This window comes from Rousettus aegyptiacus, unplaced genomic scaffold (assembly GCF_014176215.1).
Source record: "Rousettus aegyptiacus isolate mRouAeg1 unplaced genomic scaffold, mRouAeg1.p scaffold_m13_p_2, whole genome shotgun sequence".
NCBI lineage: Eukaryota > Metazoa > Chordata > Mammalia > Chiroptera > Pteropodidae > Rousettus > Rousettus aegyptiacus.
Genome location: NW_023416295.1, coordinates 37,515,635 through 37,539,428, shown reverse-complemented (window position 1 = coordinate 37,539,428; position 23,794 = coordinate 37,515,635). Strand labels below are relative to the sequence as shown.

Below are 23,794 nucleotides of genomic sequence, written 5' to 3'. Positions count from 1 at the left end.
CCACTTTATATTAGCCTTTCTCAATTTATTCTATACTCTCAAGATGTTTTCCTCTTCTATCCTTTTTCTAGATCCAGCAGCCCTAATACTACCATTTTTATGAACCCATTTCCTCTTACTATAGACCTAACTCTGTTCTGCAGCTTCATGCTGAGGGCCCAAATATATTAAACAAATTGGGATTTTAAAATATCAAAATGATGTTCTTGTTACAAGGAAACTATACCACTGAAAACAAAGGGATTATCTGGACACTGATCCAGTATACATTTTGATTTTCATCAAAGCCCCTGGTACTGATGATGTTCACTCATAACAAAACTAAGTGTGTTTAGGGACATAATCTGAGGCCTAGACAATGAGAAAAATTTTATAGAACCATTCAACCATTGAGCATAAACTTGAATTTTCTCTAGCAGTGTCCTGCAGCCCAATGAACTAAGTCTCAGGGCTGGTAAATATGTTAATAAGTGCTTTATGTTTCCATCCCCCAAAACTGAGATTATCATGGGCTGAGGCACTCATTTCATCTCTTTTGTCCTAAATTTTTTGAATCAGATAAAGGTCTTTTTAGCTAAAAACTTTCCTCTTCCATATGAGTTCTCATTATTGCATTAGCATATTACCTGGTAGTCTCCATTTCCATAGAAGTAATCCCTTGGGAGTAAAATTTGTGTGAACAGACTATAGTAAAACATTACTCAACAATCAATTTTTAATATCAGTGAAAATGTCTGTCACAGATCTTACTCTTTGTTACCATCTTTCTTTGCTTAAGTCATTTGTAGACCACCGAAAGCAGGAAGAGAATATTTAAACCAAATAATTACCCCTGTCATCTTAAGGGGAAAAAAAGCCCTCCTACAAAAAAATATATATATATATATTTATATATATATATTTTTCATATATATATTTATATATATTTTTTTTTCATATATATATATATGAAGCAGACAGAGAACTCTGTTAAGACATGTGATTAGTACCAACCTGGGTACGAATGCTTTCTGTCTCCAGCCTAGACACAGAGAAGATGCAAAACAGTAGATTAGATCAGAGAACCCAGACACTTGTTGGCTCCACCTTAGAACTTTATTTTCTGTTCTGAGGTAGCATAAATTCCCAATATACTAGGAATATATATTATTAAAACATATATAGTAATAAATTCCAAAGCCCTATAGAATAATTTTGGATTTTCTAAACCATTAATTCCTTCCACTAACACAGAAAGTTAAAATTGATTGTTTTTTAATTTCTCAAGGAGGCAGTTGATATATTTTGTTTACACAGAAGACATTCTTTTAGGGCACTATTCTCTGAAAACTGGCTTACAATGGTACAGTCATGTTGAGATCTACAATTCTTAAGTCTATTTGGAGGTTCCATGGCATTGTCAAAGGCCACAAAAGTGGAAGAATTCTGTTATTTAATTACAGTTTTCTTTGATCTGTCTTTAGATACTGAAAATGCAAACTGAGATTTGATTAGGGATGGGAGAAACAAGATTTGTGCTATGAAGATTCTTTTGAAAAATATGTCCAAAGGATCAGGAATGGAAGGATGGGGATTATAGTGTCAAAGACCTTTACAATTTTGGTTATTCATCTTTCAAAAATCAAGATTAGATTATAACTTAATTTTTTTTTTAATTAAAAATACTGGGTTTCTCTATGATCCCTTACTAGGATTTTAGAAAAATAGATTATCCTGTGTATTTTTGTCCTAAAACTTTAGAAGTAAATGAGAAAAAAAGTAAATTATGATGTGACAAAATACAAAGTTTAAGGGAAAAGGATCTATGTTAGATCTTCTATACTTTGCAATAAGTTGTGGTAGATTTATATGATCTCTGAATGTAAAAGAAATGATAGATGCCAAATATGTCATACAATTTTCATTTGTTTCTTCTTCTTAAAATATTGCTAAAATACAAGTAAGTAGTGTGTGAAGGTAAGACTACATAAACTGAAATTAGAAATCATTTTAACATAGCTATATTACAACATAACCATAGGAAAAGTGATCGAGGCATTTGTTTTTAATATATTCATTGTATCTTCAATTCCAGGCTGTTTGCAGAAATTCATTTCAGAATATAAGAAAGCCTGATATCACCAAGGTGGAGCTTTTAAAAGATGTTGAGAACAAAAATGATCTCATCGTCAGATTAGTAGCTCATGATATTGAAAGTGACTCACAAGAGGGACTAATGTCTGATGAAAATGAATTAGTTATAAGAGAGGTTATCCAAGAAGAATGTTTAGAAGAACAACATGAAGATCAAGTGAAAGTAGCCACAAAGCCAATAAAAAGCAAAGTTGTTTCTCCCAAGCCAACAGTAAGCACAAACAGCCTAAAAAAATTTTTATCAATAAGTAAATGTTGTCAGCCCACATCCAGTGCAAATATTGAAAGTATTGAAGCAACCTCAAATCACACAATAGAACGTAAGGAGAGACAAGTTGAAAGAGCTGTTGCTGAGCTTCACATGACTACCCGCTCAACAACCAAGGCTGTAACAGACTCTTGGGAGAAAAAGCCACAGTATAAGGTGAGTGAAAAACATGACTGTCGGTGACCATATATCTATGGAAAGAGTAGAGATCTTCAGAAATTCTGTTGAAAATATACCTTAATTAGGAAGAAAGGCATACTAAAATGGTTCTGGTCTTCTCCTAAGCCTGGTAATATTTATAAAATAAGAGAAATAACAGATAAAGCCATAAAACTCAGTTGAGGGAAAGCAGATAATGGAAAGAGACCTAGATTCTTTAGAACCCCAAGGAAAATAAGAAAAGGAAACCATATGAGAGAAATGAAAGCTAATTATATCTATTAGTTAAAATATTCCATCCTTTTTGTATTTTGGCTAGTAAATATCCATTGAACATTCTGTGTAGAGAAGCCTTATGCAGGTAGACTATGATCAGAAGTTGGGCCAAGGTAGAAAGAAGTAAAAAAGTCCACACAAATTCAAATTGTCCAGGTTTGAATTGAAAATTATTTGAAGAAATAATGGCTGAAAATTTCCCTAATCTGGGAAAGTAAGTACACATCCAGTCCAGAGAGTTCCAAATAAGAAGACTCCAGAGAGAACCACATCAATATACATTATAACTGAAATAGTTTTTAAAAATAAACAATAATAATAATAATAATAATAATAATGATAAAGAGAATCTTAAAAGCAGCAGGAAAAAAACAATTTGTTACATACAAGGGAAACTCCATAAGTATATCAGAAGTTTTTGCAAAAACTTTACAGATGAGAAGGGAGTGTCATGTCAGATTCCAAATGCTGAAGAAAAAAAAAATTCCAGCCAAGAGTTTTCTACCTGGTAAGTTATTCAGAATTGAAGGAGTTATCAAATTTTCCAAGTAATCAAAAGCTAAAATTCATCATTACTAAACTGGTCTTACAAAAAAAAAAAAAACATTAAAGGGACTTTTCTAAGCTTGAAAGAAAATGTGCTCATTAATAAGAAAACATATGAAAGTAAAATCTCACTGGAAAACATAAATATATAGCAAAGATAGTGGATCATTTATAAAGCAAGTACAAAGGTTAAAAACAAAAGAAGTAAAATGGACTAAAATCACAATAATTAGTTAAGGGAAGCATAAAATAAATGTAAATGTAAAATGTGTCATCGAAAATATAAAACAAAAGGGGAGTAAAAATGTAAATGATTGGAATGCGTTCAAATTTAAGTTGCTATCAACTTAAATAAACTGTTATATATTTAGGATGTTATATGTGAACTTCACAGTAACCACAAAGGAAAAATCTATAGAAAACACACAAAAGAAAGTGAGAAAGGAACCTAAACATAACACTAAACAAAGCTATCAAACCACAGGGAAGAAAGAGAGAAGAAAGGAGCAGAGAGAAGAAAGGAACAGAATGTTAACATCCAGATAACAAGTAATGTTAATAACCACTTGAAACGGAAGTGGACTAAATCCACCAATCGAAAGATACAGAATGGCTGAATGAATAAAAAAACAAGACCCATCTATGTGCTACCTTCTACACACACACAGGTTGAATGTAAAGGATGGAAAAAAATATTCCATGAAAACGGAAACTAAAAGCTGTATAGCTATACTCAGATCAGACAAAATAGACATTAAAACAAGGACCATAATGATAAATAGGGTCAACCAAGCAAGATATTATAACATATAAAAATATATGCACTCAACATAGAAGCAACAAAATATGTAAAAGCAATATTAATGGACCTAAAGGGAGAAACTAACAGCAGTACAATAATAACGGGACTTTAACATCCACTTACATCAATGGATAGGTCATAGAGACAAAATCAATAAGGAAACATCAGCTTTAAATGACACATTAGACCAGATGAACTAGATGGACATACAGACAGACACATTTCATCCAAAAGCAACAAAATATACAAGGACAGTGCACAATGAGCACTGTCCAGGATAAATCACATGTGATGCTAGAAAACAGAGGTCAATAAATTCAAGACTGAAATTATATCAAGCATCTTTTCTGACTACAATGATATAAAACTAGAAATCAATTACAAGAAAAAAACTGGAAAAACCACAAAAACATGGTGATTAATCATGTTACCGAACAATCAATGAGTCATAAAAAAAAAGTCAAAGAAAATGCCTCGAAATGAACAGAAATAAACATACCAAAATGTATGGGATGCATTAAAAGCAGTACTAAGAGGAAAGTTCATAGCAAAACAGGCCTACCTCAAGAAATAAGAAAAATCTAACTTTATATCTACATTAACTAGAAAAATGAAGCCAAAAGTTGGTACAAGAAAGGAAATAATAAATACCAAAGCAGTAATAAATGAAAAAGAGCCTTAAAAGACAATAGAAAACACCAATGAAACTAAGAACTTTTTCTTTAAAGAGATAAAATCAACAAACCTTGACTGTCCAAGAAAAAAAGAGAGAGGACTCAAATAAAATCAAAAATAAAAGAGAAGTTACAACTGATACAACAAATATGTAACACGCCACAAGAAGCTACAAAGAATTAATACACCAACAAATTGGACAACCTTGAATAGATAATTCACTAGACACATACCACCTTCTAAGACTGAACCATGAAAAAATAGAAAACCTGAATAGATCAATTAGTAAAAAGATTGAATAAGTAATCAAAACCTCCTAACAAATGAAAGTCCAGGATCAGATGGTTTCACTAGTGAATGCTTCTAAATATTCAAAGACAATTTAAATCTTATCCTTCTCAAAAGCTTCCCAAATATTGAAGAGGAAGAAATGCTTGCAAACACATTTTACAAGGCCGGATGATACACCATAAAAAGAAAGTTATAGGCCAATATCTTGGATGAATGAGGATGTGAAAATTCTCAACAAAATATTAGCAAACTGAATTTAACAATACAACAAAAGGGTTATACACCACAAGTAGGATTTATTCAGGGATGCAAGGAAGTTTCAACATCTGCAAATTAATCATGACACACCACATTAACATAATGAAGGATAATCTAAAGCTAATATGATCCTTTCAATAGACACAGAAAAAGTATTTGATAAAATTAAACATTTATGATAAACAATCTCAACGAAATGGGTATAGAGGAAATATAATAAAAGCCATATATAGCAAGCCCACAGCAAACACCATGCTCAATAGTATAAAGCTGAAAGCTTTTCCTCTAAGATCAAAACTAAGACAAGGATGCCTACTGTCATCATATTCATTCAGCATAGTCCTATCCACAGCAATTAGGCAATGAAAAGAAATAAAATGCATCTAAATCAGAAAGGAAAACATAAAACTATCACTATTTGCAGTTGATATGATACTATAGATAGAAAACCCTGAAGACTTCACCAGAAAAACTGTTCAAATAAATAAAGTTGTAGATAAAAAAATCGATATATGGAAATCTGTGTAATTTCTATATTCTAATAACTATGAAAGAAATGAAGAAATAAGGAATAAATTAACCAAGGGGGTGAAAGATCTACACACTGAAAACTATAAGACACTACTGAAAGAAATTGAAGACACAAAAAATGGAAAGATACTCCCTGGTCATAAATTGGAAAAATTTGTGTTGTTAAAAATGTTGATACTATGCAAAACAACCTATGGATTCCATGCTATCTTTAACAAAATTTTACAAAACTAACAAATCATTCTAAAATTTGAATGAAACCACAAATGATTCCAAATGTCCAAAGCAATCTTGAGAAAAAATCAAAGCTGAGGTTATGTTCCCTGATTTTAAGCTATACTACAAAGCTATAGTAATTGAAATGGTATGGTATTGGCACATAAACAGACACACAGACCAATGAATGTAATTGAGAGGCCAGAAATAAACACACATATGTCGGGCAATTAATTTATGACAAAGGAGTCAAGAACACATAATGGAGAAAGGACAGTCTCTTCAATAAATGGTGCTGGGAAAACTGGGCAGCCACATTTAAAAGAATGAAATTAGACTAGTATCTTGCATCATGCACAAAATTAACACAAAATGGATTAAAAACTTGAATGTAAGACCTGAAATAATAAAATTCCTAGAAAACATAAGCAGCAAGTTCCTTGACACAGGTCTTGATGTTTTTGTGGATCTGACTACAAACGCAAGGGAAACAAAACAAAAATAAAAGCAAAATTAAACAAATAGGACTACATCAAACTAAAAGTTTCTGCACGATGAATAAAACTATCATTAAAATAAAAAGACAACCTATTGAATGGAAGAAGATATTTGCAAATCACACATCCAATAAAGGGTTAATATCTAAATATATCTATATCTATCTATCTATCTATCTATCATCTATCATCTATCATCTATCTATATAACTCATACAACTCAACAGCAAGAAGAACCTGATTAAAAATTGGGCAGAAGATCAGAGTAGACATTTTTCCAAAGAAGATATACAGATGACCAATAGATACATAAAAAGATGTTTGAATCATTATTAGGGAGTTTCAAATCAAAACTACACATCTGTTAGAAGGCTATTCTCAAAAAGACGAGAAATAAGTGTTGGTGAGGATGTGGGAAAAAAAGGAACTTTCGTATACTGTTGCTGAAACCCTAAATTGATGCAGTTCTTGGCTCTATATTATGGAAAACAGTGGAATTTCCTCATAAAATTAAGAAGAGAACTACCACATGATCTATTCCACTTTTTGGTATTTATGTGAAGAATATGAAAACTCAAATTCAAAAAGATAAATGCACTCCAATATTTATGCAGCATTATTTAAAATAGCCAAGATATAGAAACAATCTAAATGTCCATCAATGAAAGAATGGATAAAGAAATTGTGGTAATATATATATATATATATATATATATATATATATATATATATATATATAATGGAATCTCCTCAGCCATATCAAAGAATGAAATGTTACAATTTGTGACTAAATAAATCGACCTTAAGGGTGTAATGCTAAATGAAATAAGTCAAAAAGTAAAAGAAAAATACCATATGATTTTACTCATTTGTGGAAATCAAAAGTAGACAGAAAAACAAACTCAAAGATACAGAGAATAGATCAGTGGTTAGCAGAGGGTAAGGGTTGGGCGATATGAAAGGGGGAAAAGAGGTTAATTAGATGGTGATGGATAGTAACTAGACTTTAGAAGGTGATCACTTTTTAGTGTATACAAATATTGAATTATAATGTCGTACTTGAACTTTACATAATAATAATTAAGAAAAAGGAAATGTTATAATATAATATTAAGGAAAGTCTAATGGATTATGTGAACCATGATAATAGAAGACTTTGAGATTCTAGCTGACATCGAAATAATGGTATTCTCATAAAAGATATGACGATGAAATTATATATGACTTCCTGACAAAGGGATTAGAGTTCAGGTTATGATGACTGACCTGAAAAACTTCTGAATTGGCTAGAGTTATATCTGTTCTTTTTACTTTTGAACTCAGTAAAGTATGATTAAAAATATCAGTAAAGTGCAGAAATGGATAACTGTATTCTTCAAACATTGTGCTAGGTTTATCTTTACAATAGATTAATATAATAAATATCATCTTCACTAAGTCATTTCCAAAGAATTATATAGAAAAGGGACATTTTAATTAGAATTATTGAGTTCATCCATCTTTCAAATAATTTTAAAATGTTTTCCTCATTATATTTTAGAATGTATACTATTCCAATAAAGTGAGAAAGTACATATCAAACTCTACATAATACTTGGTTTTTGCTTTTCCAGAAAGAAGAAGAAAATCTTATTACTGAACCAACACATTACTTCATACACAGAGTTATGAGTTCATCTTCATACAACCAAGAAGATCTGAGTTCATCTGCCGGGTACATAAAATTAAAGCAATATACTAGTAGAAATCTGAGGTAGAAGTGATGCTTATGGGAAAAATGGGGTCCCAGGTAAAACTACGAGTAGGCAAGTACTCAGTTCTAAACCTTCCCTCATTCCTTCTTTTCCTTTCCTTTTTAGCTCCCCACTGTGGATACTTCCTAAGGCCGCTCCTTTCTACTTGGTCTCCCATTTTTATTTTTCTACCCTTTACATCCTTTCTAGTATAGCAGTGTCTTGGATCAAGAATTTACTAGCATGTTTTAATTTGTTTTCAACCCAGGAGATAAGCACTATGTGACAATAGGTATCTGTACCACCCTCCCTAAGAGTTCCTGTTCAAATCTCTGAAGTAGCTAATTGTTCTAGTGGTATAACTGCCTGTAGAAAGAATCCAAAGGAGAGAGGGAGCAGTGCAAGTTGGTGCATTCAGAGATTAATTCTAGAAAACAATGTAGTTTTATGTGGGACTGTAAGTATGGACAGTACTAACATGAAGAGAAGACAGTACAAGTTTGAATGAGTATAGAAGCAGAGTCTGGACTGTGTGGCATTTATAGAGGACAGAGAGACCAAAGTATGCCATAGACTTGGAATCTAATCAATAACTATATGTAGAATAGTTAAAACTTATCAAAATTGTCCTTAGGTTTATAAGAATTTGTATAACCTGGGAGAAGTAGCATTTTCTATTATGAGAAAAGCAATGGGTATGAGAAGTTAAGCTATTGTACACACACACACACACACACACACACACACACACACACGAAGTTGAAGACATTCATTACCACTAAACATAGCTTACAAGAAATACGAGAAAGAGTCCTTCAAGTTGAAATGAAAGGATGTTAAACAGTAACTCAAATCATATGAACATATAAAGTTCTCTAGAAGATAAAAACATGGGCAAATATAAAAACCAGTATTACCAAGAAGGGGAAAAAATGGCATAGATGATAGAAGCTTTGCAACCAAATCAAAGTTGTGACAGAAACATGGAGCAAACAGCAGGCTAAGTCACCTGGGATCTAGATGAACCAGAAGCACTACAACCAGGGAGATAAATAAGAAATCACCCTGCAACAATAAAAGGTGGAAGTGGGGCAAAGACACAAGGCTGCCTGATCCCGAGCAGCTGAGTGGGCCAGTGGCTACAGTAGCAGCCGGCAGCTGTAGAAGCCTCTTAGAGGAGCCATATCTCCATGTGGCCTTCCTCGGCAACAGACCTCCTTGCTCTGAGCACCAGAGCCGAGTCAGCTGCTAGGGGTAGGGGGACACCAGGGACTTGCAGGAGGATGCTGAGTTGTCAGAGTGAGAGCCGGAGGTGAGGCTTTCTCCTGGGCAGATGAGCCAGCAGTATCCATTGTTCCTCTGTTGAGCTCTCCTCACTCTCAGTGTGAACTCAGCCACTGCCATAGCTGAAACCTCATCGAGTTGGGTAACAGAGGTCCCTCTGCCCAGAAGATTCCCTGAAACTCCACGTCCCCCAATTCACGGACACACCCAAGCCATATCCAGTTGTGTTCTCTGCAAGTCCGGGGCTCCTTGCTGACCCAGCTCCAAAACTCACACTGGTGGCATCTGACTGCAGTTTCTGGCATGGCTGCTTGAAACAACTAAAAGCACAGCATCTGTAAATTGCTTGCTGAATCTTAACAGGTGGCCCCAGAGGGGAATTGGCTGGGGCTAAACTTGGCCTGCAGCTGAACCCCTCTCAAGACTGTGCTGCTAAACATCTACTATACAAAGTCACACTAAAAGGACCAAGAGACTTAGGAACTTCTCTTAGTACATAGAAACAGACACAGAAAGACAGCCAAAATGGAAAGACAAAGAAGCAGAAATCATATGACAGAACAGAACAGAGATCCAGGGATAATGGAGTCAAGCAATCTAACAGATGCTGAGTTCAAAACATTGGTTATAAAGATGCTCAATGAACTTAGGGAAAGAGTAGATGAATTCAGTGAGAACTCTAAAAAATAGGTAAAAAACATAAAAATGAAAATGGAAATTAAAAAAGGGAACCGGTCAGAAATGAAGAACATATTATCTGAGATAAAGAGTATATTAGGTGGAATAAACAGAGTGGATAAAGAAAAGGATTGAACCACCAATACAGAGGATGGAGAACCCGAGAACACTCAATCAGAATGGCAAGAAAAAAAGCAAGACTATAATAATAAAATAAGGAGCCTATGGGACACAATTAAATGTAAAAATATCTGTGTCATGTGGGTACCTGAAGGAAAGCAAGATATTGAAGAGCTGTTTGAAGAAATAATGATTGAAAACTTCCCTCACCTCATAAAGGAAATAGACATAAAACCCCAGCAAGCTCAGAGAATCCCAAAAACCAGGAACCTAAAGAGGACCACACCAAAACATCATAATTAAAATGCCAAAGGTTAAATACAAAGAGAGAATCTTAAAACAGCAAGAGAAGAGCAGTTAGTTAGTTACAAGGGAGCATCTATAAAACTGGCAGCTGATTTCTCAAAAGAAACCGTGCAGAAGGTCTTGGCACAAACTATTCAATGTGATGAAAACCCAAGATCTACAATCAAGAATACTTTATCCAGAAAAGCTATCATTTAGAGTCGAAGGAAGATAAAGAGCTCCTCAGACAAAAATAAGCTAAAGGAATTTATTGTCATCAAACCAGTACTACAGGAAATGTTGGAATGACTTCTTTAAGAAGAAAAAAAAAAAAAACATGTATTAAAACATGAATAAAGAATGGTAATAATCATATTCCTATCAAGTACCTCAAATGGAAAAGAATTAAGTGTGCCAACCAAAAGGTAGGGTGGCTCAATGGATAAGAAAATAAGACCCCTACATATGCTGCCTATGAGAGACTCACTTCAGATTAAAAGACACACACAGACAAAAAGGAAGGGGATGGAAAAAGACATCGCCTTGATAGACCTAGTGGATATTGTGCTGAATGAAATAAGTCAGATAGAGAAAGACAAATATCACATGATTTCACATATGTGTTGAATCTAAAGAACAAAGTAAACAAAAATGGAGATAAACTTATAGATACAGAGAATATTTTGAGGGCTACTAGAGGGGAGGGTTGTTGGGGGTTGGTGAAAAAGGACAAAGGGATTAAGAAGTACAAATGGAAAGTTACAAAATAGACATGGACATATAAATGCAGCATAAGGAAAATAGTTAAAAACATTGTACTAAATATGTAAGGGGGAAGAGAGGTACTAGATTTAGTGATCACTTTGTGAGTTATATAGATCTCTAATCACTATATTATGCATCTGAAACCAATATATTACTGTATGCCAACTATAAATGAAAAAACTCATTGAATTGTAAAATGTAAAAACGAACAACTAATTATCTATTACATTTTAATAAAGCTGAAAAAAAAAACAGTTATAATTTTGGTTCATAACTCTACTTTTTTTTCTATAGGATATAAAAATACAAATACATAAAAATAATTATAAATCTGTTGATGGGTACAGAATACATAAAGTCATAATTTGGGACATTAATAACATAAAGGAGATGGAGGTTAATCCATAAAGGAGTAGAATTTCTGTATTAAAGTTAAGTTGCTGTCAATTTAAGATAGATTGTCAAAACTTTAGGATATTATATGTAATCCATGCAATAACAAAGAAAATATCTATAGAATATGCATAAAAAGTGAAAAGGGAATAAAAATGTCTCTGTAAAAGAAGGCAGTAGTGGAGGAAATGAGGGATGAAAAAAAGTAAAAGTCTTACAGAAAAATAACAAAATGGCAAAAGTAATTGCTTTCCTATTAATAATTATGTTAAGTGTAAATTGATTAACACTCCAATGGTTTGCCAAATGGTTTCTCTGCATTGATTTAGACGAGAGTATGTGTATATATGTAATTTAGATGAGTGTGTGTGTATGTATATAAAAGAAAAAGATTGACTTGGCTTTAAAAACAGGTTCCAACTACATATTGTCTGTAAGAGACTCACTTCAGATATAAGGATACACACAAGTCAAAAGTGAAAGGATTGGAAAAGATATCTCATGAAAATATAAACCAAAAGAGAGAAAGGGCAGCTAGACAAATAACAAACAAAATGCACTTTAAACAGCAAGCTATTATAAGAGATGGAGAACATTATTATATAATGATAAAAGGGTCAATTCACCAAAGATATAACAATTACAAATAAACAACTTTCAATAGTGGATAGAATAATCAGACAGATGTGGTGAACTTAAACAACACTATATACCAAAAGAACTAACAGATATATACATAACACTCCACTCAACAAAGCAGAATATATGTTTTTCTCAAATGTACATGACACAGTCTCCAGGATAGACCATATATGTAGACCACTAAAAAAGCCTTGATAAACTTTAAAAGATTGAAATAATATAAGCTATCTCTTCTACTCAACTATGAAATGAAATTAAAATTAAATAGCTGAAGGAAAACTGGAAAATTCACAAATATGTAGAAATTAAATAACACATTCTTAAACAACCAATGAGTCAAACAAGAAATCATAAGGGAAATTAGAAAATATTTAAGACAAATGAAAACAAAAACACAATACACTAAAACTTATGAGATACAGTGAAATTAGTGCTAAGAGGGAAACTTACAGTTGTAAGACACTAAAAGAAAACTATAGACAAATATCCCTAACGAATATAGATGAAAAAGTCTTTTAACAAAATACCAGCAAACAGAATTTAACAGCACATTACATGGATTATGCATTATGACTAAGTATGGTTTATACCAAGATTACAAGAGAAATTCAATGTATAAAAATGGATCAATGTAGTACAACGCATTAACAAGAAGAAGGAAAAACATATACACACACATACTCATCTAAATTAATGCAGAGAAACCATTTGACAAAATTTTCAAGATAACACTTAACAAACTAGGAAGAAGATTACCTCAATATAATAAAACTCATATATAGAAAATCCCTGCAACTGGCATTGTACTCAGGAACATGTCAAGGGTGCCACTCTTACCACTTTTATTAAACATAGTACTGGAAGTACTAGCCAGAGCAATTAAGCAGAAAACAAAAGGCACCTAAATTGGAAGAGAGGAAGTAAAGTGATCTCTGTTCACAGATGACATCTTTAATGTAGAGAACTCTAAAGATTCAACACAAAGAGAAACAAACAAACAAAAGACCTTTTAGAACTAATAAATGAATTCACCAAAGTTGCTGGATACAAAATCAACACAGAAAAATCACTTGCATTTATATACACTAACAATGAACAATATAAAAAGGAAACTATATTTTTTTTAAAAAATGTGATTTACACTACTATTAAACAAAATAAAATACTTAGGAATAAACTTAACCAGGAGGCTAAAGACTTGTATACTAAAATCTACAAAATATTCCTGAAGGAAATTAAAGGAGACACAAACTAATGGAAAAACATTCATGTTCATAGAGTAGAAGACTTAAATTGTTTGAAAATCAATATTATGCAAAGTATTTGACATAACAAATGCAATCCTTATAAAAATGCTGACATATTTTGCAGAAATAGGAAAAAAATCATTCTAAAATCTATAGGTATCTCAAGCGACTCCTAGTAGCCAAAACAATCTTGAAAAGGAAGAACAAGTCAGATTTCCTGCTTTCAAAATTTACTGCAAAGGCACGGTGATTAAAACAAGGTGGTACTATTTGTATAGAATCACGAAAGACCCTGAATAGCCAAAGCGATCCTGAGAAAAAAGAACAAGTCCAGAGGCATCACACTGCCTAACTTCAAATTATACTATAAAGTGACAATAATCAAAACAGCATGGCATTAGCAGAAAAACAGACACATAGACCAATGGGACAGAACTGAGAGCCCGGAAATAAATGCCCCTGTGTATGGGCAAATAATTTTTGACAAAGGAGCCCAAAAATACAATGGAGAAGGGAAAGACTCTTCAATAAATGGTGCTTGGAAAATTGGAAAGTTACATGCAACAGAATGAAACTAGACTGCTGTCATACAGCAAAATTAACTCAAAATGGATCAAAGATCTAAATATTAGACGTGCAACCATAAATTTCATAGAAAAAAACATAGTTCCTAAACTCATGCAACTTGGTTTTAGAGAAGATTTTGACCTCAAAGCAAATAAGAAAGATAAAGGCAAAATAAATGAATGAGAGTATATCCAACTAAAAAGCTTCTGCACAACAAAAGAAAGCATCAGCAAAACAAAGAGATAACCAACTGAATGGGAGAAGATATTTGCAAACAATGTGATAACAGGCTAATAGCCAAAATATATAAAGAGCTCATACAACTCAACAACAAAAAAAAATCCAATTAAAAACTGAGCAGGACACTTGAACACTTCTCCCAAGAAGACTAAGAGATATATGAAAAGATTCTCAACTTCATCAGCTATTAGTGAAATATAAATTAAAATCACAATGAGATACCTTACACCTGTTAGAATAGTTATTATCAACAAGACAAGTAATAACAAGTGTTGGAGGGGTTGGAGGAGTGAAGGAACCCTCATACACTGCTGGTGGTAATGTAAATTGCTACAGCCACTCTGGAAAACAGTATAGAGGTTTCTCAAAGAATTAAAAATAGAGTTACCATATGACCTAGCCATCCTAGTCTGGATATCTACCCCCAAAATTTGAAAACACTTATCCATAAAGATACATGCAGTCTGATGTTCACTGCAGCACTATTCATGGTGGCCAAGACATAGAAACAATCAAAATGTATTTTTATAGATGACTGGATAAAGAGGATATGGTACATGTATACAATGAACTAGTGCTCAGCCATAAGAAAAGGTGAAATACTGCCATTTGTGACAACATGGATGGATCTTGAGATAATCATTCTAAGTGAAATAAGTCAAACAAAAAAGTTTAGAACCATATGATTTCAGTCATATGTGGGATATAAAATTGAAAGTAACAAATGAATAAGACAAACAAAAATTCACAGATATACTATAGACACAGACAATAGTTTATTGGTTACCAGAAGGAAATGAGGGTGGGGTAAGGTAGATAAAGGTAAAGAGGATCAAATATATGGTGACGGGAGATTTGACATTGGATGGTGAACACACAACGCAATATATAGATAATGTATTATTGAATTGCACATTTAAAAGCTCTATGATTTTATTAACCAACATCAGCCCAATAAATTGAACAAAAAAACCACAGGGGTGTACTGACTTAAAGACAGACATGTAGACCATATATGATTAAAATATTTTTTATAAGCATGCCAAGACCATTTAATGGGAAAAGAACGGTCTTTTGTAACAAATGGTGTTGGGAAAACTGTATAATGACACACAATTGGATTTGGCAATAAGTTCTTGGATATGACACTAAAAGCACAAGCAACAAAATAAAATATAAATTGATTGGACTTAACCAAAATTAAAATATTTTGTGCTTCAAAGGATAGGGTGAAAAGTCAAACCAGTAAATGGGAGAAAAGATTTGAAAATCATATATCTGATATATCTAGAATGTACGAAGTACTCCTATAACTCACCAACACCACCCCCCCCCCCCCCAAAAAAAAAAGAAGAAAAAAAAATTAAGACCTGGGCAAAGAACTTTGAATAGATATTTCTCCAGAGAAGATACACGAATGGGAATAAGTACATAAAAAAGATTTCAATATCACTATTCATTAGGGAAATGCAAATCAAAACCACAGTGAGATGCTATTCACACTCATTAGGATAATTATTTTTAAAATACCAGAAAATAACAAGTGTTATCACTTATTATTGAAACTCGTTTATGTTGCTGTTGGAAATTTAAAATGGTTCAGTTTCTGTGGAAAATAGTATAACAGTTTCTCAAAACATTAAATACAAATATTATAGATTTCATTTATATGAGACACCTAGAGTAGCCAAATCAGAAGCAGACAGCAGAATACTGGTTCCAGGGGATAAAGAGAAAGGGAAATGGTGTGTTAGTAACTGATGGGTATTGAGCTGCAGTTGGGGGAGATGAAAAGGTTCTGGAGATGGATGGTGGTAATGGTTGCACAACAATGTGAATGTACTCAAAGCACAAAACTGTACACTTAAACTAGTTTAAAATGGTAAATTTTATGTTATATATTTAACCAAAATTTTTAAAGTGGATAAAAAAGTCAATTTTTATTTAATTTGGAAATTCAAGGATATACTATTCCAAGTTTACTTCTATGTGGAGAATGACTGACAGGTTGTTTTTTGCTTAACTGGTAATTCCTTTATTCATCGAATACACAGAAAATTAAATACTCTTTTCTTTTGTTTTAGTGAGACTGCAGATTGTACCCCAGGCACACATGCTAGTATATCACAAGGTTGGATTTATTACTTTTAATTTTAATTAGAAAATATTCAAAAGAAGACTGTTTACTGCTTCAATAATTTTTTAAGTTATCAAACCTAAAATTAATACTGTTCTTTCCCCCCCTGTTAGCTTATCTACTTTAGGAAATGATCCAGTCCTACATCACTAAAGTGTTAAAATGAGTCAACTAGTTTGACTTATCTGAATTGCCATTAAAATGTTCAAAAATGTGGTATGATATAAATTTACATGTACCGTGCTCCTGTGAGAAATACGACAAAATAAAGATGTATCATATGATAGTTTCTAAGCCAGAACAAGTGATATTAGGATTTAATAATTTTTTGAGAGGTTAGTCTCCTTAGCGCTTAGCCCTACCTAAATACACCCACACATACAAATACGCACGCGTGCGAGCGCATGTGCGCGCACACGCACACACACACACACACACACGCACACGCACACGGCTTTTAAAGCTAAATTTATTTGTTCACATTAAATTCTGACTAGTGTGGACTTCACTGTTTAATCTTTTAGTACGGACTCCTTCAAACATTTGTGAGGACTTTTTGGTTCTCTGTTGAATCCAAAGCAGATCAATGTGGTTACAATAATAGTAAGTACAAGAGATAGAGTGCTGTGTTTACTGTTAATCTACTCCAGGAGTGAGTTGAGAAACATATTCTCTTATGGAAAATGGAAGTGGAAATCATTTTCATTAAGATAATTCATAATATAGCAATAAATATGCCAGAATTCTATGAACATACCATAACCAGAAGGTGTCACAATAATCATATAATACCTATATTATGAAATCACAGGCTATTATTTGTTTTGTTTTTTCCAACTTTGTTGCAAAGATCATGCTTAATTCTTATATCCTTCGATAATATTGCAGTCGTCCAATTAAATCATTTATTTATTCATTCAAAGATTTACTGATCATCTCCTTTGTGTCACATCCCATGTGAGAGAACAAGTCTGACAAAGTCCTTGATTTCATAGCATTTACATTGTAACTTAGGGCAGGGAGTCAACGGGTAAGGACATAAACAAGACAATTTCAGATAATAAGTGTTTCCCTTGTTACCTGTGCCAAAAACGAAAGAAATTACAATGGCTTGCAAAACCCTACATCACCTGGACATTACCCCAAACCCCTAGTATCTCTAAGCACCTCCTTTATTTCCCCTCCTGGCTCACTCTGCTCCAGCGTCACTGACCTCCTTGCTGCTCCTTAGACATTCCAGGCATCCAGGGCTCTAGAACTTGCTGATCCTCCTGCAGTGCTTTTCCTTCTATATCTGCGCTGCTCATTCCTCACCTTCGGATCTTTAATGTCTCCTTCTCAATGAGGTCTTCATTCCCACCATGTTACTAACTAATCCACTTCTCTGTTTGTTTTTCACCCTGGCACTTATGATTATCTGACTGTTAATTGTTTTTTCACTTTCTCTCTCCACGAAGATCACAGTTGTATTTCCAAGAGCCTAAATGAGCATATAATAGAACAAGGCATTTAATAAACTAGGAGAGACCATGGGAGTAACTAGCAGGGAAAGAGGACATAAAAATTCTGTTTGGGTTATATTGAGATTGAGGTATCCATTAGATATTCAAGTTGATGTGTTGCACAATCAATAGGATGTCTGAATCAGTTCAATTACATGTGTATAGAGTCAGACACTTTAGAAAGATTATCAACAATGAAATTTTATCAATTTTGTCAGGTCAAATAACCAGTCGCTCTCATATATGAGTTAACTGAGGTTTTACTACCACTTTTTTTTTTTCCTAGAATCTACATTGGCCCAAAGGCTAATTTAGAGAGTGAGCGCTTGTGTTGGCTCTTGATGACCTGACTACAAAATACATAGTTTTTACATATAAGACACCTCACTGAGTTCTCTTGCGAGGCAAGCAGGGAAGATAGTTTCATTCACATTCTACATATGAGGAAACTGAAAGAGAAGTTAGAGTTAATTTGCTAATATTCACACAGCTCTATGTAGTGAAGCTAAGACTCAAACTCGGGTTTCTGACTCCCTAACATATTAACTTCCTCTCTAGTTGTGGGTCTTTGTGAAACTTTTTTCTCACTGTATCATTTCTACCTCCTTGGCCTGATTTTCTTTTTTTTACTGGCATATTATCCTCCCTTGGAACTAAGACGACTTCTAGTTCTGTAGAACTCCACCAGACTTTCTCTTGGTATTCCCTCAAAATTCTCCAGGTTTTCAAAGTATTTCATATAACTAGTACCTTCTTCTGTTTGAATTATCCACTTTTAATTAGCTATGTAGAATCAGAGTGTTAGAGCTGGACAGGGCCTGGGGTAACTTCTCATTTACACGTAAACAAATAGGCCCACAGCAATTGTGTGCTTGTGCACAGGTGCATAACTACTAAGCTACAGGGTCTGCTTCTCCCACATTGCACTTCATCTTTCATAATTCCTAAATGAACGGCTAAGACATGCTCCAAAATTCTAGGAATCTCACCTATTTCAGTTTTGTTCCCTTTGTTTATACATTAAAACTAATTTCTTCTATCTGCCCAAATTCTCTGACTTTTTGGTGAAAATAAAATCAGGTTTGAGTCAATGCTGTTTATGCCTTAGGAAAAAAAAAAAATACTATTTTTCCTTTCCCCGCTGTCACAGGAAGTTCTCAGGAACAAAACCCAGAGTATTCAAACAGTATTAAGTTAAATATTTTTTCAATAGACTCTAACTGGTATATATGGAGTCTAGGCGAACATAAACCAGTTTCCAAGGCCAAATCAGAGACTGGGTAGAGCAATCTCAGAGGCATCAAGAAACATTCCTCTATTCACAATTTCTTTATGCTTAGATCTGCAAGGTCTTCCAATGCAGGTTTTAGCATTTTTCAAAAGAAGCCAGAGATAGAAGTTTTATGTGAAAATTCCTAACATCAAATATTTCAAAGCTTTTGTGAAACATTTCATGGACCAAAAGAGGAAAAAAAAAAAAAAAAAAAAAAAAAAAAACCTTGTACATATCTCCTACACCCTATTATTCCCCTTTCGCAAATCTTAAAGTCTTAATTTACAAAAGAGAAACTAAAGGTTTACAACTGCCTGAGGTTACACGGTCCAAATATATACAGCTTTTAGGGCTCAAAAACAGATCTTCTGATTTTGATTTTACATTATTTCTTCCTTCCATATGGTGGTTCCATATAGCTATCATTGCTTCCCAGGATAAAGTACACTTGGGTAATGACAATGATAGCCTACAGTTTTGCTGTGAAAAGAGCTATTAATTGATGAACATAAAGATTTGCTGTTCTCTCTGGGGATGGGCTTCATGTATGCCATTATCCTGGAACATTGGCCACCCACCAGTTTTGAATAAGATGCAGGAATCTAATAGTGAATGCAGATTTGGAGCAGTGTCTCAGTGTGTTTCCAGGAATTTCTTTGCATGAGAGCTACCCAGGATACATTTAACGATGCAGATTTCAGGACCTTCTCTATACTGCATAAGCTAGCAACTCTGAGCAAGAATGCCCAGAAATCTGCATTTTAAACAGACAGCCATATTTCAAGAACAGACACTCTTTACTTCTCCAATGAGAATTTCAGAAGTCTTGCAACAATGCCTTGCAAGACTCGTGCTAGTAAAACATATCTTACTTTTTAACACTGTCCATCTTCTCTTTCAGCCATGCTTTTGTCTTATTTGTTGTAGGTTGTGACCTATTCCTTTTTAATTCTTATGTCATTTGAAAAAATAATAGCACAGGTTAAACAAAAAACTTACACAGACTTTTTTGTTCTTTATTTATGGTTAAATTTGCTGTCAGCTATTTTAGCTTTAACTTTAGATTATCTTGCTAGAAAAGATAAATCTAGGCAACTGAAAGAGGTACAGTCATGATTTTGGGCATGTACTACACTTAAGAAAATATGGGCTTTTACTGTGTATTTTCATGTCCTTTCACATCCTATCAAAGTTTCAGAAAAGCACATAAATGTTCACTTCTGTCTTTCCATATAAAATAATTTTGTTAAATTAAAATATATTCTCTAAGAGCCCACATGTTGAATAAGTGGTACAGAAAAATGAATTCAGGGACTCATCTCTCATAACCAAAAAAAATCACTTGAAGTTAATCAACTAAAAATGTACCCCAAGTAGGTGAGAAATCTTAGCCGTTTTAATGCACTTCTATTTTCACCTGAGCACTCTGAAGTAAACATCCTCACTTTAGAGAGTTGAAAGTTACTTTACCATGTGAGTTTGTAGCTCATCAGGCTTTTTCACAGAGGTTTCTGCTACAAAAAGAAAGGCATTCTTTGCACACCTAACTAGAAGAGCATCAGTGTGCAATAGGTATATTGATGCCAAAAGAATCAGAAAGCTAGACCGTATTCCCTACTTGGCCTCTTGCTACTCATGTGTTATTAGGCAAGGGATTTGACCTCACCAAGATTCAGTGTCTAAAAATGGAGAGCCATCATTTGTTTGTTCTCTTTAGAGGAGTGTTGGATCAAATCAAAAGAATCTTTGTGAATGTTTTTTAAACCCATAAAGTAGTTTATAAATGTCAATTTCTAAATTCTAAGTCATCAATGCTATAGTATGATTGTAATATTAACATGTCTAATAAACATCTATATTACTTTTTTGCTATATCCACAGAAACTTCCAACCCCACCATTTCCAAACAAGGATCTAAAATGCTGGCAAAGGTATCTTCAGCTCTCTCAAAAGTGTTTTCTCGAAGTAACACAAGCATTTCCAAATCTTCATCACCATCTTACAAGGACAAGTACTGAAGCTTTTATACCTGATATAACTATGTTATTTTCCATGGAAAATAAAATGGTTTTTAAAGCATAACAACATGGTGTTCTATAAAATGATTCATATAATATTGAGCAAGAAATTAAGAACAAAAGAAAGTAAAATAGAGGCCTGGATAAGAGAAGGGTTTGATTGCTTTTGATAGGCATTTGGTGTGAAGATGCTGCATGCTAGCAGTGTGCCATGAGGATGAAGAGACAAAAAGCATACCTAGTAAACCAGTCAGCCCTCACACCACTAGAAAATGAACTCGTATTTTTTTCTGTTAAATTTTTAGAGGATATTTTTACCAAAATAGTTAGCAATTCAGATTAAACTCAAGCTAGAGTCTATGATACAGTATGAAACGAATTGGTTCACTGTTAAAGGTATATTTGTATGTTCAAATAAAAGTATTTATAAAAGATATAATAAATCAGTTTTTCTCACCGGCAGATAAAATTTTATAATAATCATCCATCCAAGCATAGCTCTAACTATGCCTAAATCACCATATAGAAGTAAATAATTATTGTCCATAAAATACTAGATATGCATGAAATGACCCTCATGACTAAAAAAACCCTTTCCAGACAATGTACCTTTCTGTGTAAAATACCATCAATAAGTAAGGCATTGGTTAAAGTTATTCAAACCTTTATATAAATATTTTAATGAGACAAAAGATATCAAGACTTTTTGTAAAAACAAAAAGTAAAGAAGAGAATTTTAACAAGATAGTAAGTTCAGTGATAAACTTTTCAAAATCTGTTTACTTGCTACTTTGTGATATGAATCCAACTTCAGCATGTTTGCCTCTGGAATTTAATAAGGATCTTCCTTCAAAGGTCCAAAAGGGTGGACCAAACACCAAAGAATGTCAGTTATCGTCACTATTTACCCTAATACTGACTCATGAATCTTGAAAAATATAATATATTCTGTTTTATCCAAAATTTTCTTGACAAAAGCCAGTGCTAGAGCAGGAGCACCTGAGAAAATTTTGTTTTATATAATTGAATTTCCTTTTGTAAATTTAGTGAGGTTATGACAGGGAGCTCCAGAGAAAAAGATGATTATATAGAATGTTTACATTCCAATGATAATTACATTATTCAATTAGTAAGTTAGTCTTTTCATAATAATCTCATAAATTATTTGATCTCAAAGACCATACAAAATCATACAACTTATAGATGGAGGCCTTTACAACAATGACAATTGAGGAGAATTGACTGGCAGTCCAGTACAAAACTATTTTCAGGAATACTTACAGTAAAGATGGAATAATAGGTAAACACGGTGCTCACATCCCATGACCAAATCAAAATTACAACTAAATTATAGAACAATCATCTTTGAGAACCATCTGAAGACTAGCTGAATAGAACTCCTATAACTAAGGATATAAAGAAGCCAAGGTAAGACTGGTGGGAGGGGCAGAGATGCAAAATAGGTGGGTCTCACACCCATTCGTTGCAGTTAAAAATTGGGAAGAATAGCTCAGCTGTGGAAGTCCCTCCTGAGGTGTGAGGGGTCCCAGCCCCATATCCAGCTCCCCAGCCTAGAGTGCTGGAAAGTACTCTAGGAAAGTACTTTCAGGAAAGTACTTTTCAGTGCAGGAAAGAGTAATCATAACATCTGGCTATGACAATCAGTAGGAATTGTGTCCACTGAGATGGAGGATTGCTAGAGACCAATGAAAAGTGCCATGGACATACAGGGAGAAACTGAATTGTCTGGTTTTAGATTAAGGACTAAAGGGGTCAGCTCTCTCTTGAGAATAAAGTGCTGGCAGGCACCATTGTTCCTTTGTTGAGCTATCCCCGCAACACTGCCTGCAAGCAGAACAGATTTTAGATTTAAATCTGATGCTGTTGAATACCGTGAAGGGGATTGCATTAAATATTTACTAAGCTTCTACTATGTCTCAGGCACTGAGGAATACAAGAATAAGAAAAACAGCTGGAGATTGTGGCTCAATATATTATACAAGGAATAAATATTAATTGATAGTAACCAAAATACTATATAATAAGTGCTATGGCTAATGTAAGCAGAACATAAAAGAAAGATGAAAAACAAATCTAAATGTACCAAATCACATAATTTTTAAGTTACTGAACTTTCCATTCTGTAGGAATTATAAATCAATTTGCTAAAAATGAAAATACAAATATCTTTTGTAATAAAAAAAATGAACATGCAACTAATGGAAATAACAATAAAGAATGCTGTTATAGCAACATAG

At 33.4% G+C, this 23,794-nt stretch overlaps 1 protein-coding gene across 1 annotated transcript in view; it reads left to right on the top strand.

Moving 5' to 3' along the window:
* The window catches only part of FSIP2 (fibrous sheath interacting protein 2), a 77,088-nt gene extending 55,552 nt beyond the window's left edge, over window positions 1-21,536 (top strand). The window contains exons 17-20 of the mRNA XM_036235845.1: window positions 2,075-2,557; window positions 8,266-8,366; window positions 9,466-9,625; window positions 21,339-21,536. Coding sequence (XP_036091738.1) covers window positions 2,075-2,557; window positions 8,266-8,366; window positions 9,466-9,625; window positions 21,339-21,536 — 942 coding nt within the window. The remainder of the gene's footprint in view (window positions 1-2,074; window positions 2,558-8,265; window positions 8,367-9,465; window positions 9,626-21,338) is intronic.
* Window positions 21,537-23,794: the final 2,258 nt, after the last annotated feature.